Source organism: Hemitrygon akajei, unplaced genomic scaffold, assembly GCF_048418815.1.
Source record: "Hemitrygon akajei unplaced genomic scaffold, sHemAka1.3 Scf000085, whole genome shotgun sequence".
NCBI lineage: Eukaryota > Metazoa > Chordata > Chondrichthyes > Myliobatiformes > Dasyatidae > Hemitrygon > Hemitrygon akajei.
In genome coordinates, this window is record NW_027331971.1 from 3,075,007 (window position 1) to 3,091,386 (window position 16,380).

General features: G+C 42.5%; 1 protein-coding gene across 1 annotated transcript in view; it reads right to left on the bottom strand.

Moving 5' to 3' along the window:
• Positions 1–2,131: 2,131 nt before the first annotated feature.
• LOC140722695 (NACHT, LRR and PYD domains-containing protein 12-like) overlaps positions 2,132–16,380 on the bottom strand; it is a 34,751-nt gene continuing 20,502 nt past the window's right edge. Inside the window, exons 6-10 of the mRNA XM_073037394.1 lie at positions 4,736–6,464; positions 3,596–3,682; positions 3,270–3,440; positions 2,947–3,114; positions 2,132–2,782 (exon numbers count right to left, since the gene is read on the bottom strand). Of these exons, the coding sequence (XP_072893495.1) occupies positions 2,695–2,782; positions 2,947–3,114; positions 3,270–3,440; positions 3,596–3,682; positions 4,736–6,464 (2,243 nt within the window). The 3' untranslated portion in view covers positions 2,132–2,694. The remainder of the gene's footprint in view (positions 2,783–2,946; positions 3,115–3,269; positions 3,441–3,595; positions 3,683–4,735; positions 6,465–16,380) is intronic.

The window sequence follows — 16,380 nt, forward strand, 5'->3', positions numbered from 1 at the left end:
AATGTTTGTTTCTGGAGTTCCTTTGGCAGCAATGCTGCTAATCTGAGGAGAGAATGAGTTTGTATTCCATCCCTGACAAGGAGAGGCTGAACAAGTAGAAATAGACCTGGGGGGTTCAGTGTTTGAACTGTGTTTGGAAATTCCTCCTCACTGTCACCTGACTGTCAGACAGTGGAAATCAAACAGAAACTCAAGTTGCTGGAGATCTGCACTAAAAATGAAAAATTCTCAATCCATTCTGACAAATGATTGTGAACCTGAACCATTAAATTTGTTGTTCTCCGCACAGCAGTTCCTTACCTGTTGAGTGATTCTTGTGATTCCAGTTTCTTTTTATTCCATTCACTCTGGAATGGTTTAAATTTCCTGATTGTCTGTTATGCTTGGGAATGTGTTCAATACAGTTGTTGGTAACAAGGTTCACGTGAATAATCTCAGGAATGATCGGCTTTATGTATGAGGAGCATTTGATGGTTCTGGGGTTGTGCTCAATGGAGTTCAGAGGGACGGTGGGGGTGGTGGAGGGATTAGTAACAAGGTTCACGTGAATAATCTCAGGAATGATCGGCTTTATGTATGAGGAGCATTTGATGGTTATGGGGTTGTGCTCAATGGAGTTCAGAGGGACGGTGGGGGTGGTGGAGGGATTAGTAACAAGGTTCACGTGAATAATCTCAGGAATGATCGGCTTTATGTATGAGGAGCATTTGATGGTTATGGGGCTGTGCTCAATGGAGTTCAGAGGGACGGTGGGGGTGGTGGAGGGATTAGTAACAAGGTTCACGTGAATAATCTCAGGAATGATCGGCTTTATGTATGAGGAGCATTTGATGGTTATGGGGTTGTGCTCAATGGAGTTCAGACGGGGGTGAAAGGGGAGGGGATGGTTAAGTAAACCTACCGAATGCTGAAAAGCCTGGATACAGTGGACATGGAGAGGATGTTTCGATTAGACGGAGAGTCTGTGATCTGACAGCACAGTCTCAGAATAAAGATGCTTCCCTTTAAAACTGAGATGAGAAAAATTTCTTCAGCCAAAGGATGTCTGATCTGTGGAATTTGTTGCCACAGTGATTGGTTGAGGCTATTATTTGGGTATATTTATGGCAGAGATTAATATACTCATGATTGCTAAGTATCATCAGGGTACCAGGAGCAAGGCAGGAATATGGTGTTGGAATAAATCTCAGCCATGGTTGAGTGGTGGAGCAGACTCGATGGATCGAATCACCTAATTCTGTCCCTACATCTTATATCTTACCATGACAGAATGATGACTCCTTCCTATCCCATATCAGGTTTTGTGACGTGTCAGGGACAGATTTGTTCACTGAAATCGTTATATTTGTCTTTAATGTTTAGATTTCAGTGAGCAGAAATATTTTGTTCTCCTTTGTATTGTTAAGATGCTTCATTATCTTTCGTGTTAAAGTTAGACCTGCGGTGAGAGATTTATTGGAAGAAAAACCCACAACTGGAAGCAAATGACGACTGAAGACGAGGGAGCAGCAACACGTGAACCTGCCCGAGGACTGAGAGCACCGACTGGAGAGAAACCCTTCTGACTCAGGGTTTCCAGTGATTCAGTCAGGAGCAAGTTTGGTGAGTCTCATTTACTCAGACACTGGTCCTTTAGACATTGCATGCCGTATATTCTGGAGTATAAGCCGATCCCTTTTGTAGAGGTTTTTGATTTAACCAGAAACGATCACAAGATCTCACATGCTGGTACTCAGCTTTACAGGATCCAGAACCTGAAAGTTTTGTGAACCGGTACCTGCTAAGAAAACAGGCTTACACATTGAAGGGCGTCTGACCCCGGGAGTGTGTGAAGGGACGGTCTGGATTGATTTTCACTCTCTGTTGACTCGTGAGTGTGTGAAGGGGAGCTTCACTCTGTCTCTAACGCTGGGAGTGTGTGATGGGACGATGTGGAGGGAGCTTCATCTGTTTCTGACCCCGGAAGGGTGTGATGGGATGGTGTGGAAGGAGATTCACTCTGTGTCGGTCCCCGGGAGTGCGTGATGGGGCAATGTGAAGGGAGCTTCCCTCTCTGTGTCTGATCCCGGAATGTGTTTCTCCTCTAATGAGCCTCAAGTCTGAGACTAAGACAAGAAGTTACAGTGATTTATTGATTTCATCATGACAAATGTAAATTAAACAATGAGTGAGCTGCTGACGTACGGGAATAAATAAGCTTCACACAATTAACTGACCGGCCACGAGTGCTTCAGGTCCGTGTCTTGGATCGCTGCAGATCCACGGTCACTGCCGAGGGATCTGTCAAATTAACATCACTATATCGGCCAGACTGCCGAATGCACCGTCCTCAGCAAAGTGAAGAAAAGGATTCTGTCTCTGGATAATATCACCCTGGCACACTGCAGTCCCATACTGAACACTGGTCCCGGGATCTTCTTGTCTATGTAATTCCTCGGGGTCTCACCTGGGGCAGCCTTGAAACCGGACATCCGGCAGAAAGAAGCAGCGCTGCCAGACAACAGGCGGAAATATGTCACTGCGTGATCGCTTCCGATGTCACAGAGAGCGAGACTGGAGCCAGTTCCATTAGAAAGCCCAGCCGTTAAAGGTAAGGGCTTCTGTTAAAGGGGAGGGTGGGAGTTAAAGGAGAGGGCGGGGATTCGGCCGAAGTTTCCCCATTCCGCGTGCGGCGATGTCCACGCATTCAGATGTTCACACGACCACTGCCAGTTCGGGTCTGCGTTCCTGCAGGGACTTCAGTTCCTTCCTCCCGGCCCGACTGAAAACATTGCTCCACAGGCTGAAACAGATGCAAGAATAAAGATGAAACAAACTGATCACACAACAGTGTCAGTAACAGGGGACCAGTGGTAATATTTCAACAACATTCACAGACAAATATCACCAGAAAATCCGCAGATCTGCTGATATTTTACCAGATTGAACATTCACACAAACACTCACCTGATCCATTCCAGACTCGTGAGGGTCAGTATGAGGCAGTGGAGAGCAGGGACAGATCGGTCTGTTAGCGAGTTTGAATTCAGGCTCAGCACCGTCAGTGATGGTTTTGTACTGAGAGCAGAGATGAGATGCTCAGCACTAGAATCTGTGAGACCGACACGGTACAACCTGGAGATGATAGAGAGTGAGGATGAAAGATACAGAGAGACAGGAGATGGTACAAATCACCAGAGTTTATCAGTAACACAATTACTGATCACATTAACGTTCAGTTTCAAACACCCAGTGACTGTAAACAGAATCTCCCACAGTCTGTTGCTTACCGTAGTCTCTGTATTTTAAACTCCGGGTTCCTCAAAGCCGCAGATACCAGTTTCACTCCTGAATCTCCAAGTTCATTTTCACTCAGGTCCAGCTCCTCCAGTGATGGGTTTGTACTGAGAGCGGAGGCGAGATCCTCGGCACCAGAATCTGTGAGACCGACACACTGCAGCCTCGGATTGAGAAAGAGTGAAGGTGAAGGTCAAAGGGAGACAGGGGACAGTGCAAATCCCCAGTGTTTATCAGTAACACAATTACTGATCACATTAATGTTCAGTGTCGGACAACCAGTGACTGTAAACACAATCTCCCACAGTCTGGTACTTACCGCATTTTCTGTATTTTACACTCCGGGTTCCTCAGAGCCGCAGTCACCAGTTTCACTCCTGAATCTCCCAGTCCAGTCCCCCCAAGTCTAAACACAAATAGACAAATTGATGAACAAAGCGATTCAAACTGTAGGGCATTTCTCTCACTCGGATGTTTCAGGAAACAGTAAACCCTTCAGTAAATCACCGATTGGATTTCCCATCACTGTCAATGTCCCTCACTGTCCAGCTCCAGGCAATTCACCGAATGTCAGTTATTTAGTCTGTCGGTATGACCCTGTAAACTCCACATACTCCGTCTCATTCCCCGATGGTGGGGCAAACGTCCCTGATGTGAGATGGTCAGGAGGAGTGGGATGAAGAATGACAGAAAGGCCCACAGTGAGGAAGATTTGTTACTGGGGAAATGTCGATGGGAGATGGAGGAAGAGATCCCACCTGAGGCAAAGAGAAAGGGAGAGAAAACTTGCAGGCAAAAGGGAAACGAGGAACAGAGATCCAATAGTAGGGAGGAGATTGGGATGAGAGTTCCCACAGCAGTAATCCAATGGGATGAGATGATCCAGAAATAGATGGTACACGAGAGGTGGGTCCGAACTGAGGACCACAATGGGAGATGAGATGAAGCCATGGGGTGTAGATATCTGGTGGTGAGCAAAGTCACAAAGGTTGACTGATGGTGATAGGCACACACGGGGAACGGCAGGGGAGAACTATCAGTCAATAGTATTTCTCTCCCGACTCGGACAGTCTGTTGACGGTCAATTGTCCCTCACCGGGAAGGGGGTGTGAATCTCTGACCCACCTGCTGCCGTCAGTGTCGGTCTGGGTGTCAGTAACAGTGAGAAGGAACATTGTCAATGGACGTGTCAGAGTCAGCGAGAAACATGGTCATTCTTGTGATTTACTACCATTAAACCAATGGCCGTTGTTCACGGAGCTGATGAACTCTCTAACAACCCTTCACAGGGAGCTCCAGAACTTTCCTGTCCTTGAGGAATTACTGACCTGGGCCATGTCTGGGCATTTTTCACAACTCTTCATAATCTGATTTACTACAGTTTTACCCAAATCCCTTTACATTGAAATAAGACAACGGAACAGTTTCACAGTTCAGAGTGAGAGATAAATCAAATTACCTCAACTCCTGGCACTTGTGCAGCCCGGGTCCCAGCCGCTGGATTCCTTCACACTGAATGTGGCAGCTCTCCAGGTCGAGATGTTTTATTGTATCGCAGAGCCCGATGACATGAGACAGGACCGCACAGTCAATCGGGTTCAGTGTCATTCCACGGAATGAAAGTGTTTCCACAGATTCCAGTGCGGCTTGAGCCAGACCACGATTCTGAGACTCTAACAGGTAGTGCCATGTGTTCAGGAGCCTCCTTTTACCAGCTTCACTCCTTGTGTTTCCACTCTGGCGTTTAACCTCCTCCTTCACCCAGTCAATCACCTGGCCGGTTTTGTCATGAGGAAATGGACCCAGAAACTCCTCCAGGTCCCGAGCTGCCATTGGGTTGGAAAGGCCAGCAACAAAACGGAGAACTAACTCAAATCGCCCATCGGTCGTATTGTGGGCTTCAGTGAGGGATTTCAGAATATCCCCGGGATGTGGATTCATAAATATTGCGACTGCAGCTACAAATTCTTGGATGGTGAGGTGTGGGAATGTGTACACCACACAAAGGGCAGAATTCTCTCTCTCCAATAGTTCCTCCAGGAACCCGGACTGGAACAGGGAAGGCTGCAGATTGTAGTTGATCAGATCTCCATCTGTAAACACAATCTTCTTCTCAAACACTCCTCTGAAGGCCATCTGACCAACCCTGAGTAACACATCACGGGGGCTCTCAATCTCTTGGCCGTGGTTTTTCAGGATGTTGTAAATATAGTAGGAATATAGTTGGGTGATGGTCCTGGGAAGTCGCTGCGCGTCCCTGACTCTTTGTGTGAAGAAGTGGCCCAGTGCCAGAGCGAGGATCCGGCAGTAGGAGGGGTTGTAGCTCATGGTGTACAGGATCTCGTTCTCCTCGACGTAGTTGAAAACAGCTGCCGCCACCGTCTCATCTTCAAAGTACCTGATGAAAAATTCCTTCCTTTCCTCACCAACAAATCCCAGGATTTCAGCCCAGATACTGAGCTTTGCCTTTTCCAAGAAATGTAACGCAGTGGGGCGGGTGGTCACCAGCACTGAACACCCTGGGAGCAGCTTGCCCTGGATTAAACTGTACACAATTTCAGACACCTTGCACCGGAATTCAGGATCTATGTCGCTCCGACCATCAGCAAAGTTGATTCTGTCCTCAAATTCATCCAGACCATCAAATATAAAAAGCAATTCCTCTGGGTGTTTCCAGATCTTTCTCAGGCAATTCCCAAAGTAAGGATACTGATGAAGTACCAGTTCCCTCAGGGTTATTCCGCAGTTAAAATTGTTTAAGTCTCTGAATTTGAAACTGAAGACAAACTGGAATGTTTGGTATATTTTTCCCCTGGCCCAGTCGTAAACAATCTTTTGTACCATTGTTGTTTTCCCAATCCCCGCGACTCCGGCCACTGCTGCGAACTTCCAGGATTTGATTCTAGATCTTCTCAGTTTTTTAACAAAGCGCATCTGGAAAAACTCATCCGTCCGGATTTTGTCCAGCTCTCCTTGGAGATGTTTCTCTCTCCACTCCTCGTGGTCTCTGCCTCTTGCCAGCAGCTCATGTTCCACTGGTGCCTGATCTCGAACAGTAGAAATGACCGTGAGCTTAGCGTATCGAACAACCAGCTGGAAAACCTTCACCTTCTCCCTCATCAGGATCATGTTCACTCTCTGTGTTTCAGTCTGTGTCCGCAAAGTCTCCTTGTGTTTCCGTCGAACATCTTAGGACAGACATAAATAACTTAACAATGCTTGATCTGATGAACAGAACATTGAACGCATTTTCCAAATTAAAAAATGTAAGGGGGTTCTTTTGTAACTGCGTATGTTAATTGTTACGTACCCATGACACGTGACGGTGGTACCCTTGTCACGTGACTGGGGTTGAAGTTATACTGGACATGAGGTAATGGTGGAGTGATGTCATTTTCCCGCCAGTAGAGGTCATGTGACAGGTTTTTTCTACAGGGTATAAAAGGAAGACCCACCCTGTCAGGTGGGGCAGTTCGTGGCTGGATTTGCCAAGATGACTTCATGTTACTGTGTGATTTAATGTGATGACGCAGTTTAGTTAAAAATGAAGTTTTATATAATGCCTAAAGTTTAAAAGGTCAGAGCCAACGGTTTCTTTGCTGATGGAGAGTGAAGTTTGGAAGATGGACATCGAGAAGAACCGATTTTTAACGGTGGATTGATTTCGACCTTGTTTGATCCTCATTCGGAAGGATTTCGTTGACTATTCTCGCTGTTGACCCCTGGGATGACCAGAAAGGGTTTGAGAATAGTGGGGAAGAGAGGTCAGTCACTTTAAGTTGTTATATTTAATAAAATTCGACGTGGGAGTTCGACGCTGGGAATCGAAGGACATCGACGTGGAAGAGAATTTACATCGCTTTTAAAAAGTCTCTCCTTTTAAAAGTACCGTGAGCTTTTGAACTGTCGGCATATCGCTTTAACGAACTGAGTTTTTTTCAATACTACTTTAAAGACTGTTTGAGACTGCAAAGCTATTAAGAACTGTCTGACCAGCTGCCAGCAGCTGAGCTCGGACCATTGTTTGGGTTTGTTTACATTTGAAGGGGGTTTGTTATCAGTGTTTAATAAACGTGTTATTTGTTATAAAAACCCTTCGTCTAACTCATCTATAATTATTGTTGCCTGAATACGTAACATAATTATGGGGGCTACGTTCGGAATTGAATTATTTGAGTTTAAAAAGTTTTTTGAATTTTGAATCGGTGTTTTGGTAACGGGGATTGCTCGATTTTTTTTTGTTTGATTGGCTTGTGAGTGGTATTCGGCAACGATGAATATTGATGAGTTTCTGGATTCGCCAGTCGCGGATTTGTTAGCGAAGGCGAAAAAAACTGAAGTCTCTGAACTTGCTAATCGGTTGCATCTTAAAGGGATTTTGTCGTTTACATCAAAAGCTGTAATACAGAGAAAGATCGCATCACATTTTGTGGCTTCGGGTCATTTTGAAGAATCGATTTTAGAATCGTTTCCAATAAGTAATCTGGAGATGCAGTTGCAAATTGAACAAATGAGGTTGGAACAAAGTAAAGCAGAGTTAGAGAGGTGTAAATTGGAATCTGAGCAGAAGAAAAGAGAATATGAATATGCAATGGTGAATTTAAGGTCTGAGAATCAGTCTTCTGATTCTAGAAAACCGTTTGTTGCTAGCCAAGAAATTAAATTGGTCCCTCCATTTAGTGAAACAGAAGTGGAGAGATATTTTCAACATTTTGAAACTATTGCTCGGATGTCAGAGTGGCCGAAAGATAAATGGTCAGTGTTATTACAGAGTGTAATCAAAGGCAAGGCACGACACGTTTACACAGCTTTAACTGCTGCACAAGCATTAGATTATGATATTGTGAAAGAAAATATTCTCAAATCGTATGAATTGGTCCCAGAAGCGTATAGGGAAAGATTCAGGAGTTTGAAAAAGTCTGTGGAAAAGACTTATGTGGAATTTGCCTATGATAAAGCTATGTGTTTTGAGAGATGGGTTTCTTCTAAAAATGTAAATGGGGACTATGAGACATTGAGAGAGCTGATTTTAATGGAGGAATTTAAAAGAAGCATTCCTGTTGAAGTAAGGACCTACTTAAATGAGAGGGATACTGATAAATTGCAGGACTGTGCTAGATTAGCTGATGAGTATGTTTTAATCCATAAGAATAAGTTTCCTCAGGGTAGAATTTTTAAGAGGAAAAATAATATGGAGACTCAAGGTAAATCAGAAATTAAATTAGAGGTTAATGAGAGAGGTAAGGAGGAAGGAAAACCTGTGAAGGAAAAACAGTTTGGTCTTATTTGTAACTATTGTAAGAAGCCTGGCCATGTAATAGCTAACTGTTTCAAATTGAAAAAGAAAGAGAAGGAAGCAGTTCCAGATGCTTGTGTGCAACATACTAAAGCACCTGTAAAGTTACAGGGTTTGGTAAACACAAATGAGGATTTGTTAGAGTCTGACAAAGTTAGAAAGGGATATGATCATTTTATAACTGAAGGGTTTGTATCCTTGAAAGAAGGATCTACTCTGGTGCCAATAAAAATTCTTAGGGATACTGGAGCTTCTCGATCACTGATGTTAGATAGTGTGTTGAAGTTTAATGAAGAGAGTGATACTGGTGAGGTAAATTACATAAGAGGTGTTGGAAGTGATTTTATGCCTGTACGTTTACATGAAGTAAATTTGAAGTCAGGGTTAGTTACAGGATTTGTTAAGGTAGGATTACAGCATAGCTTACCTGTGAAGGGTATTTCTTTATTGTTAGGTAATGACTTGGCAGGTGGACAAGTTTTTCCTGAAGTGCATTTGACAATGGAATCAGAGGAACCAGAGGTGAATTCTAACACAGATTTTTCTTGTGTTGTGACTAGAGCTATGGCTAAAAAAATTGATGTGCAGAATGAGGTTGTTACTCATGACTGTTCAACTCAGGATGTGAGTTTTGAGGATGTGTCAGAAACTTTCTTACCTTCGTTGTTTGAACAAGATTCTGGGAGTAAGTCTGACTATGAAGATTTGTCTCTGTCTCGGAAGGAGATGATAGCAGAGCAGAATAGAGATCCTGAGATTGTAAAATTAAGGGAACAAGCTTTACTAGGTAGTGAAATTGAGAAGGTGTCAGTAGGATATTACTTGGAAAAAGGAGTGTTGATGAGAAAGTGGAGGTCGCCTACAATTCCTGCAAGTGAGGAATGGAATGTTGTTTACCAGGTGGTTGTTCCTAAAGTTTATCGGAATGAGATTTTGACTTTAGCTCATAGTGTGCCTTTAGGTGGACATCAAGGGGTAAGGAAAACTGTGGACAAGATTTTAAAACATTTTTACTGGCCTGGTTTAAGAAAAGATGTGGCGATGTTTTGTAAGACGTGCCATACTTGTCAAATTGTGGGTAAACCAAATCAGGTTACACCAGTAGCTCCATTACAACCTATTCCAGCATTTGGTGAACCGTTTTCTAAAGTTATTGTAGATTGTGTTGGTCCATTACCAAAGACAAAAACTGGTTATCAGTATTTGTTGACTATCATGTGTACTTCGTCTAGGTTTCCAGAGGCAGTACCACTTGGGAATATAAAAGCTAAAACTGTGACGAAGGCTCTTATAAAATTCTTTACTTATTTTGGATTGCCTAAGGAAATACAAACTGATCAAGGTAGTAATTTTATGTCTGGATTGTTTCAACAGATAGTTTATAAATTGGGAGCTAAGCAAATTACTTCGTCTGCATACCATCCAGAATCGCAAGGTGCTTTGGAGAGGTTTCATTCTACTCTCAAGAATATGATTAGGACATATTGTGTGGAGAATGAAAGTGACTGGGATGAGAGTATAAACTTACTTTTATTTGCAGTAAGGGAATCGGTACAGGAATCTTTAGGGTTTAGTCCATTTGAACTTGTGTTTGGACATAGAGTTAGAGGACCTTTAGCTTTATTAAAGGAACAGTGGATTAGTAAGGAAGTGCATACTAATTTGTTGGACTATGTTTTGAAATTTAAGGACAGGTTACATAGAGCTTGTAGCTTAGCCAAGGAAAATTTAAAGTTGACTCAGGAGAAAATGAAGACTTGGTATGATAAGGAAGCTAGGATGAGGATGTTTAAGCCTGGAGATAAGGTGTTGGTTCTTTTCCCAGTGCAGACAAATCCTTTACAAGCTAGATTTCATGGACCTTATGAAATTGTGTCTAGAGTTAATGATGTGGATTATGTAATAAAAACTCCAGATCGTAGAAGGTCAACACAACTTTGCCACATAAATATGATTAAACCATATTTTGAGAAACAATCTGATACTGTGACTGTTGTGGTTAGTGAGAATGAGTTGGATTTAACTGGGAACATGATAGATGATTCATCTGACTTTCATTCTAAATCTAACATTGTTTCTGTTAGGTTACCTAATTCAACTATTTTGGAAAATATGGATGAGAAATTAGCACATTTACAGCTAGAGCAGAAACAACAGATGAAGGAATTGATTTTTAAGTATAAGGATTTGTTTCCAGATGTTCCGAGAAGGACTACTATAGCTTCACATGATGTAGATGTTGGAGATGCCAAACCTATTAAACAACATCCATATAGGATGAACATGGAAAAATGTGAACTTGCTGAGAAAGAAATTGAATACATGTTAGAGAATGATATTATTAGACATTCTAACTCGAATTGGAGTTCGCCATGTGTAATGGTGCCAAAACCTGATGGTAGTATTAGGTTTTGTACGGACTATAGAAAGGTGAATGCTGTAACGAAGACAGATGCATATCCAATTCCTAGAGTAGATGATTGTGTAGATAAAGTTGGAAAAGCAAAATTCCTTACAAAGATTGATTTATTGAAAGGGTATTGGTGTGTTCCATTAACGGACAGAGGTAGAGAGATTTCTGCATTTGTAACTCCATCTGGGTTATATGAGTATAATGTTCTTCCATTTGGGATGAAGAATGCCCCAGGTACTTTTCAGAGGATGATTAATTCTGTGATTCAGGGATTGAAAGATACTGATGCTTATATTGATGATTTAGTGACAGGAAATGATACTTGGGAAGCACACATTATTGCGGTGGAGAAATTGTCTGAAAAGCTTTCAAAAGCTAACTTGACTATTAATTTAGCCAAGAGTGAATTTGGACATGCTACTGTGACTTACCTTGGTTATGTTGTAGGTCAAGGTAAGGTAGCTCCTGTTCAGGCAAAAGTTCAGGCAATTTTGGAAATTCCCACTCCAACGGGGAAAAAAACTCTCAGAAGATTTTTGGGAATGGTAGGATATTATCGAAAATTTTGTAAGAATCTTGCTAATGTTGCCCTTCCGTTAACTAATCTTCTACAGAAGAATGTGAAGTTTGTGTGGACAGTGTTTTGTCAGGAAGCATTTGAAAAATTGAAAACAATGATATGTGAACAACCTGTGCTTAAGGCACCTGACTTTGAAAAACCTTTTTCATTAGCTGTAGATGCTAGTGATGAAGCTGCGGGAGCAGTATTGATGCAGAGGAATGAGGGTGATGAGGTGGATCATCCAGTAGCATACTTTTCTAAGAAATTTAATAAGCATCAAAGAAACTATTCAACAATAGAGAAAGAATTGTTATCTCTTGTTTTGGCTTTGGAATATTTTGAGGTATATGTTGGTACAACTCAAAAACCACTTATTGTTTACACTGATCATAATCCGTTAGTTTTTCTGAGTAAGATGAAAAACAAAAACAGAAGATTGTTAAATTGGAGTTTGATGTTACAAGAGTACAATATTGTGATAACTCATATTAAAGGTAGAGACAATGTGGTTGCTGATTGTCTATCTCGATATTGAATGTACAATGTTTTTTTTTTGGAGTGGTTTTTTTTTATTGTAACACTCCTACTGTATTGTATATTGTGTATGTTATATAATTTATACATTTGTTTTTCTTGTAAGTAATTGTTAAAATTTTTGTTCTTGTCAGACCAAAAATGTTTTTTTTTGGAGGGAGGTGTTACGTACCCGTGACACGTGACGGTGGTACCCTTGTCACGTGACTGGGGTTGAAGTTATACTGGACATGAGGTAATGGTGGAGTGATGTCATTTTCCCGCCAGTAGAGGTCATGTGACAGGTTTTTTCCACAGGGTATAAAAGGAAGACCCACCCTGTCAGGTGGGGCAGTTCGTGGCTGGATTTGCCAAGATGACTTCATGTTACTGTGTGATTTAATGTGATGACGCAGTTTAGTTAAAAATGAAGTTTTATATAATGCCTAAAGTTTAAAAGGTCAGAGCCAACGGTTTCTTTGCTGATGGAGAGTGAAGTTTGGAAGATGGACATCGAGAAGAACCGATTTTTAACGGTGGATTGATTTCGACCTTGTTTGATCCTCATTCGGAAGGATTTCGTTGACTATTCTCGCTGTTGACCCCTGGGATGACCAGAAAGGGTTTGAGAAAGGTGGGGAAGAGAGGTCAGTCACTTTAAGTTGTTATATTTAATAAAATTCGACGTGGGAGTTCGACGCTGGGAATCGAAGGACATCGACGTGGAAGAGAATTTACATCGCTTTTAAAAAGTCTCTCCTTTTAAAAGTACCGTGAGCTTTTGAACTGTCGGCATATCGCTTTAACGAACTGAGTTTTTTTTCAATACTACTTTAAAGACTGTTTGAGACTGCAAAGCTATTAAGAACTGTCTGACCAGCTGCCAGCAGCTGAGCTCGGACCATTGTTTGGGTTTGTTTACATTTGAAGGGGGTTTGTTATCAGTGTTTAATAAACGTGTTATTTGTTATAAAAACCCTTCGTCTAACTCATCTATATTTATTGTTGCCTGAATACGTAACATAATCAAAATGACTTATTTGTTTTGTTAAAAGTAGGAATGTTTTCTTTGTTATGATAAGTGCTTTCTCTTGCAGTTTGTTTGGGTTAAATTTACTGATGACGAGAATTGTATTCGTTTATTAACCAGTTGGGGCTATTCTCTCTTCTGGGTCTGTAAGCTATTGTTGGCGGGCTTTTGGGGAGTCGGCGCGAGGGGGTGAGAGAGAGAGGACGTGATGCTGTAAGCTGGTCGACGGAACGGACCCCGAGCGGTGGTCCGAGGCCAGGAGGTTCTGCGTGGAGAGGAGGCAAGGACAAATGGGCTTGGTTGATCACTTCGGGTGGTGCTGAGTTTGGAGAGAATCGAATGGGGGCCAGAAGACTTCGTTAATTGAGCTCCAACGGTTGTGCACGAAGTGGTTTGGACTCTGATAAGTTTGGCACCTTTTCTTTATTTTCTTTTTCTTCATATATACTGTATCGTTATTAATCACTTAGTTCTAGTAATCTCTATAAAGTGTAATCGTTTAATCGCATGTGGTGTACTGTCTGTTATTTGACGGGGTGGGGACATCACACAGCATCTACTCAAGCTGATTACCCAGCTTGGTGGGGCTGAAGGCTACGTCCCCCTGGACGGAATTGAGCTGAGTGAGCCTGAGGTGAGTATTCTTGCTGGCAGATTTACTGGAACTGTTGGGAGTGTTTTAAGCTAATATGACATGGGGATGGACACCAGTATGATAGAGCTGAGGATGAGCCAGCAGGTTTAAATGCCGACACAGCCAAGTGCTAAATTGTACCACAGAGACAAGAAGTGATTTTGGTCGGTATGACGTTGCAGACATCACTGAGTATTGGCAGAAATAAGGGCTTGATTGGGAGACTATCATCAAAGGACATACTTTGTACCGAAAGGACAGATAGGAAGACGTAGGTGGTGATGTGGTTGTATTTTCGAGGTGGAATTACATTTTCGGAATGAGGGGACGTGAGGTCAGAGAATGTTGAATCTTTGTGGGTGGAGATAAGAAATTACAAGGGTAACAAGAAACATTATATTCCTCAAAATAGTCACCAAGATGTGGGGTTGAGAGTGTAAAGGTCCTGGAAAAGGCATGTACCAGTAATAGGGGTAATGATACGTGCATGCGTGTGTGCATGCCTATACGGAATCAAAAGTGAGTGGGAAGTTGGGTGATTGGAAAGCATTTAAAATCTAACAAAAGGCAACAAAAAAGTTATAAGAAAGGTAAAGATGAAATATGACGATAGACCAGCCAATATATAAATCAGGATAACATTTGTTTTTCTTCAGTTATATAAAGAGTAAAATGGAGTTGAGAGTTGATATTGGGACACTAGGAAGCAATATTCGTGAAGTCAAAATGGGGGACAAAGAAATAGCAGATGAACTTTAGAAAAATAGAAAACCTACAGCATAATACAGGCCCTTCGGCCCACAATGCTGTGCCAAACACGTACTTACATTAGAAATTAGCTAACGTTATATATAGCCCTCTATTTTTCTAAGCTCCATGTACCTATCCAGGCGTCTCTTAAAATACCCTATCGAATCCGCCTCCACCTCCATCGCTGGCAGCTCATTTCATGCACTCACCAATCTCTGCGTAAAAACTTACGCTCGAAGACAAACCAGAGGCGGTGGATGTCATTTACTTGGATTTTCAGAAAGCATTTGGTAAGGTGCCATACAGGAGACCGCTTAACAAAATAAAATCCTATGGCATAACAAGAATAGCTGACAGGTGGGACGGAGTGAGTGGGAATAAAAGGGGCCTTTTCTGGTTGGTTGCTGGTGACAAGTGAAGTTCCTTAGGGGAAGCACTGCTTTTCACATTGATTCCCAATGATTTAGATAATGAAATTGATGGCTTTGTGGCAAGGTTTGTGGATCATATGAAGAACTCTGGAGGGTTAGGTAGTACGTACTTGAAGAAGCAATCTGAATGGAGTAGGACTTAGGTAAATTGTAAGAAAGGGCAAAAAAGTGCAGATGGAATACCGCGTTGGCAAATGGATGACATTGCATTTTTGTAAGAGGAGAAATGGGGAGAAGGTTTAAACATCAGAGGTGCAGAAAGACGTAGGAGTCCTAGTGCAAGGTTCCCAGAAGGTTAATTTACAGGTTGAATCTGTGGTAAAGAAGGCAAATGCAATGTTGGCATTTATTTGAAAGGGGAATGGAATATGAAAGCAAGACGATAATGCTGAGGTTTTATAGACAATAAACAGGCCGCACATGGTGTACTGTCAACAGTTCCGGGCCCCATGTCTTGGGGAGTATGTGTTGTCATTGGAGAAAGTCCGGAGGAGGTTTGTGCGAGTGATTCCGGAAATGATGTAGTTTACATACTAGGAGGTTTTTGGCAACTTTGGGTCTGTACTCACTGGAATTTAAAAGAATGCGGGGGGATCTCCTTGAAACCTACAGAATGTTGAAAGGCCAAAAGGTGGTGGATGTAGAGAGGATGTTTTCTATGGTGAATGTTTCCATAACTAGAGGCTCCAGCCTCAAAATTGAGGGGTGACCCTTTAGAATGGAAGAAGAAGAGGAAGAAGAAGAAGTATTATTATTATTATTATTATTATTATTATTATTATTATTTCTTATTTTTACAAGACCGGGGTGCTGGCTCGATGTTCAACACAGTACGGATGGAAAGCGTGCAAGGGAGACGGCTGGATTGGAACTGGCGAGCCTTCGCTCCGAAGTCCGGAGCTGATGCCCCTACGCCACGGAGGCAAAGATAAAATCTTTTAGCCCGCGAGTAGCGATTCTGTAAAATGCTCTGCCACAGACTGCGTTGGGGGCCAAGTTCGTGGGTATATTTAGGTCGGAAGTTGATCGTTTCCTGACAGGTCAGAACATCAAATGATATGGTGAGAAGCAGGTGTATGTGTTTGAGTCGGACCCGGGATCAGCCATGATGTAATGGCGGAGCAGACTCGGTGAGCTGGATGACCTATTTCTGCTCCCATGCCTTGTGGTATTATGGAGGAGTAACAGCAAATCTCATCTAATCTTTAGATCCGAGGCATAGGATTTCCCGTACCAGTGGTGGATGTTCCAATTGGAACGGTTTGGCTTCAGCTTGGTCAAATCTCGGGATATTCAGCGCTGGGGAAAGGGGAACGCCGAGGCTTCCTCTGACCGACGGAAATGTCTGCTTATACAAGTCATAGAGGTCTCTGGGTGCATAGCCTGAGACCCGGAATGTGCGACGTGTTGTCACACATGCAATTGGTTTACTGTCCTCCAGCTACAGCCAAACTCTAACAATCTCCAAAGACAAG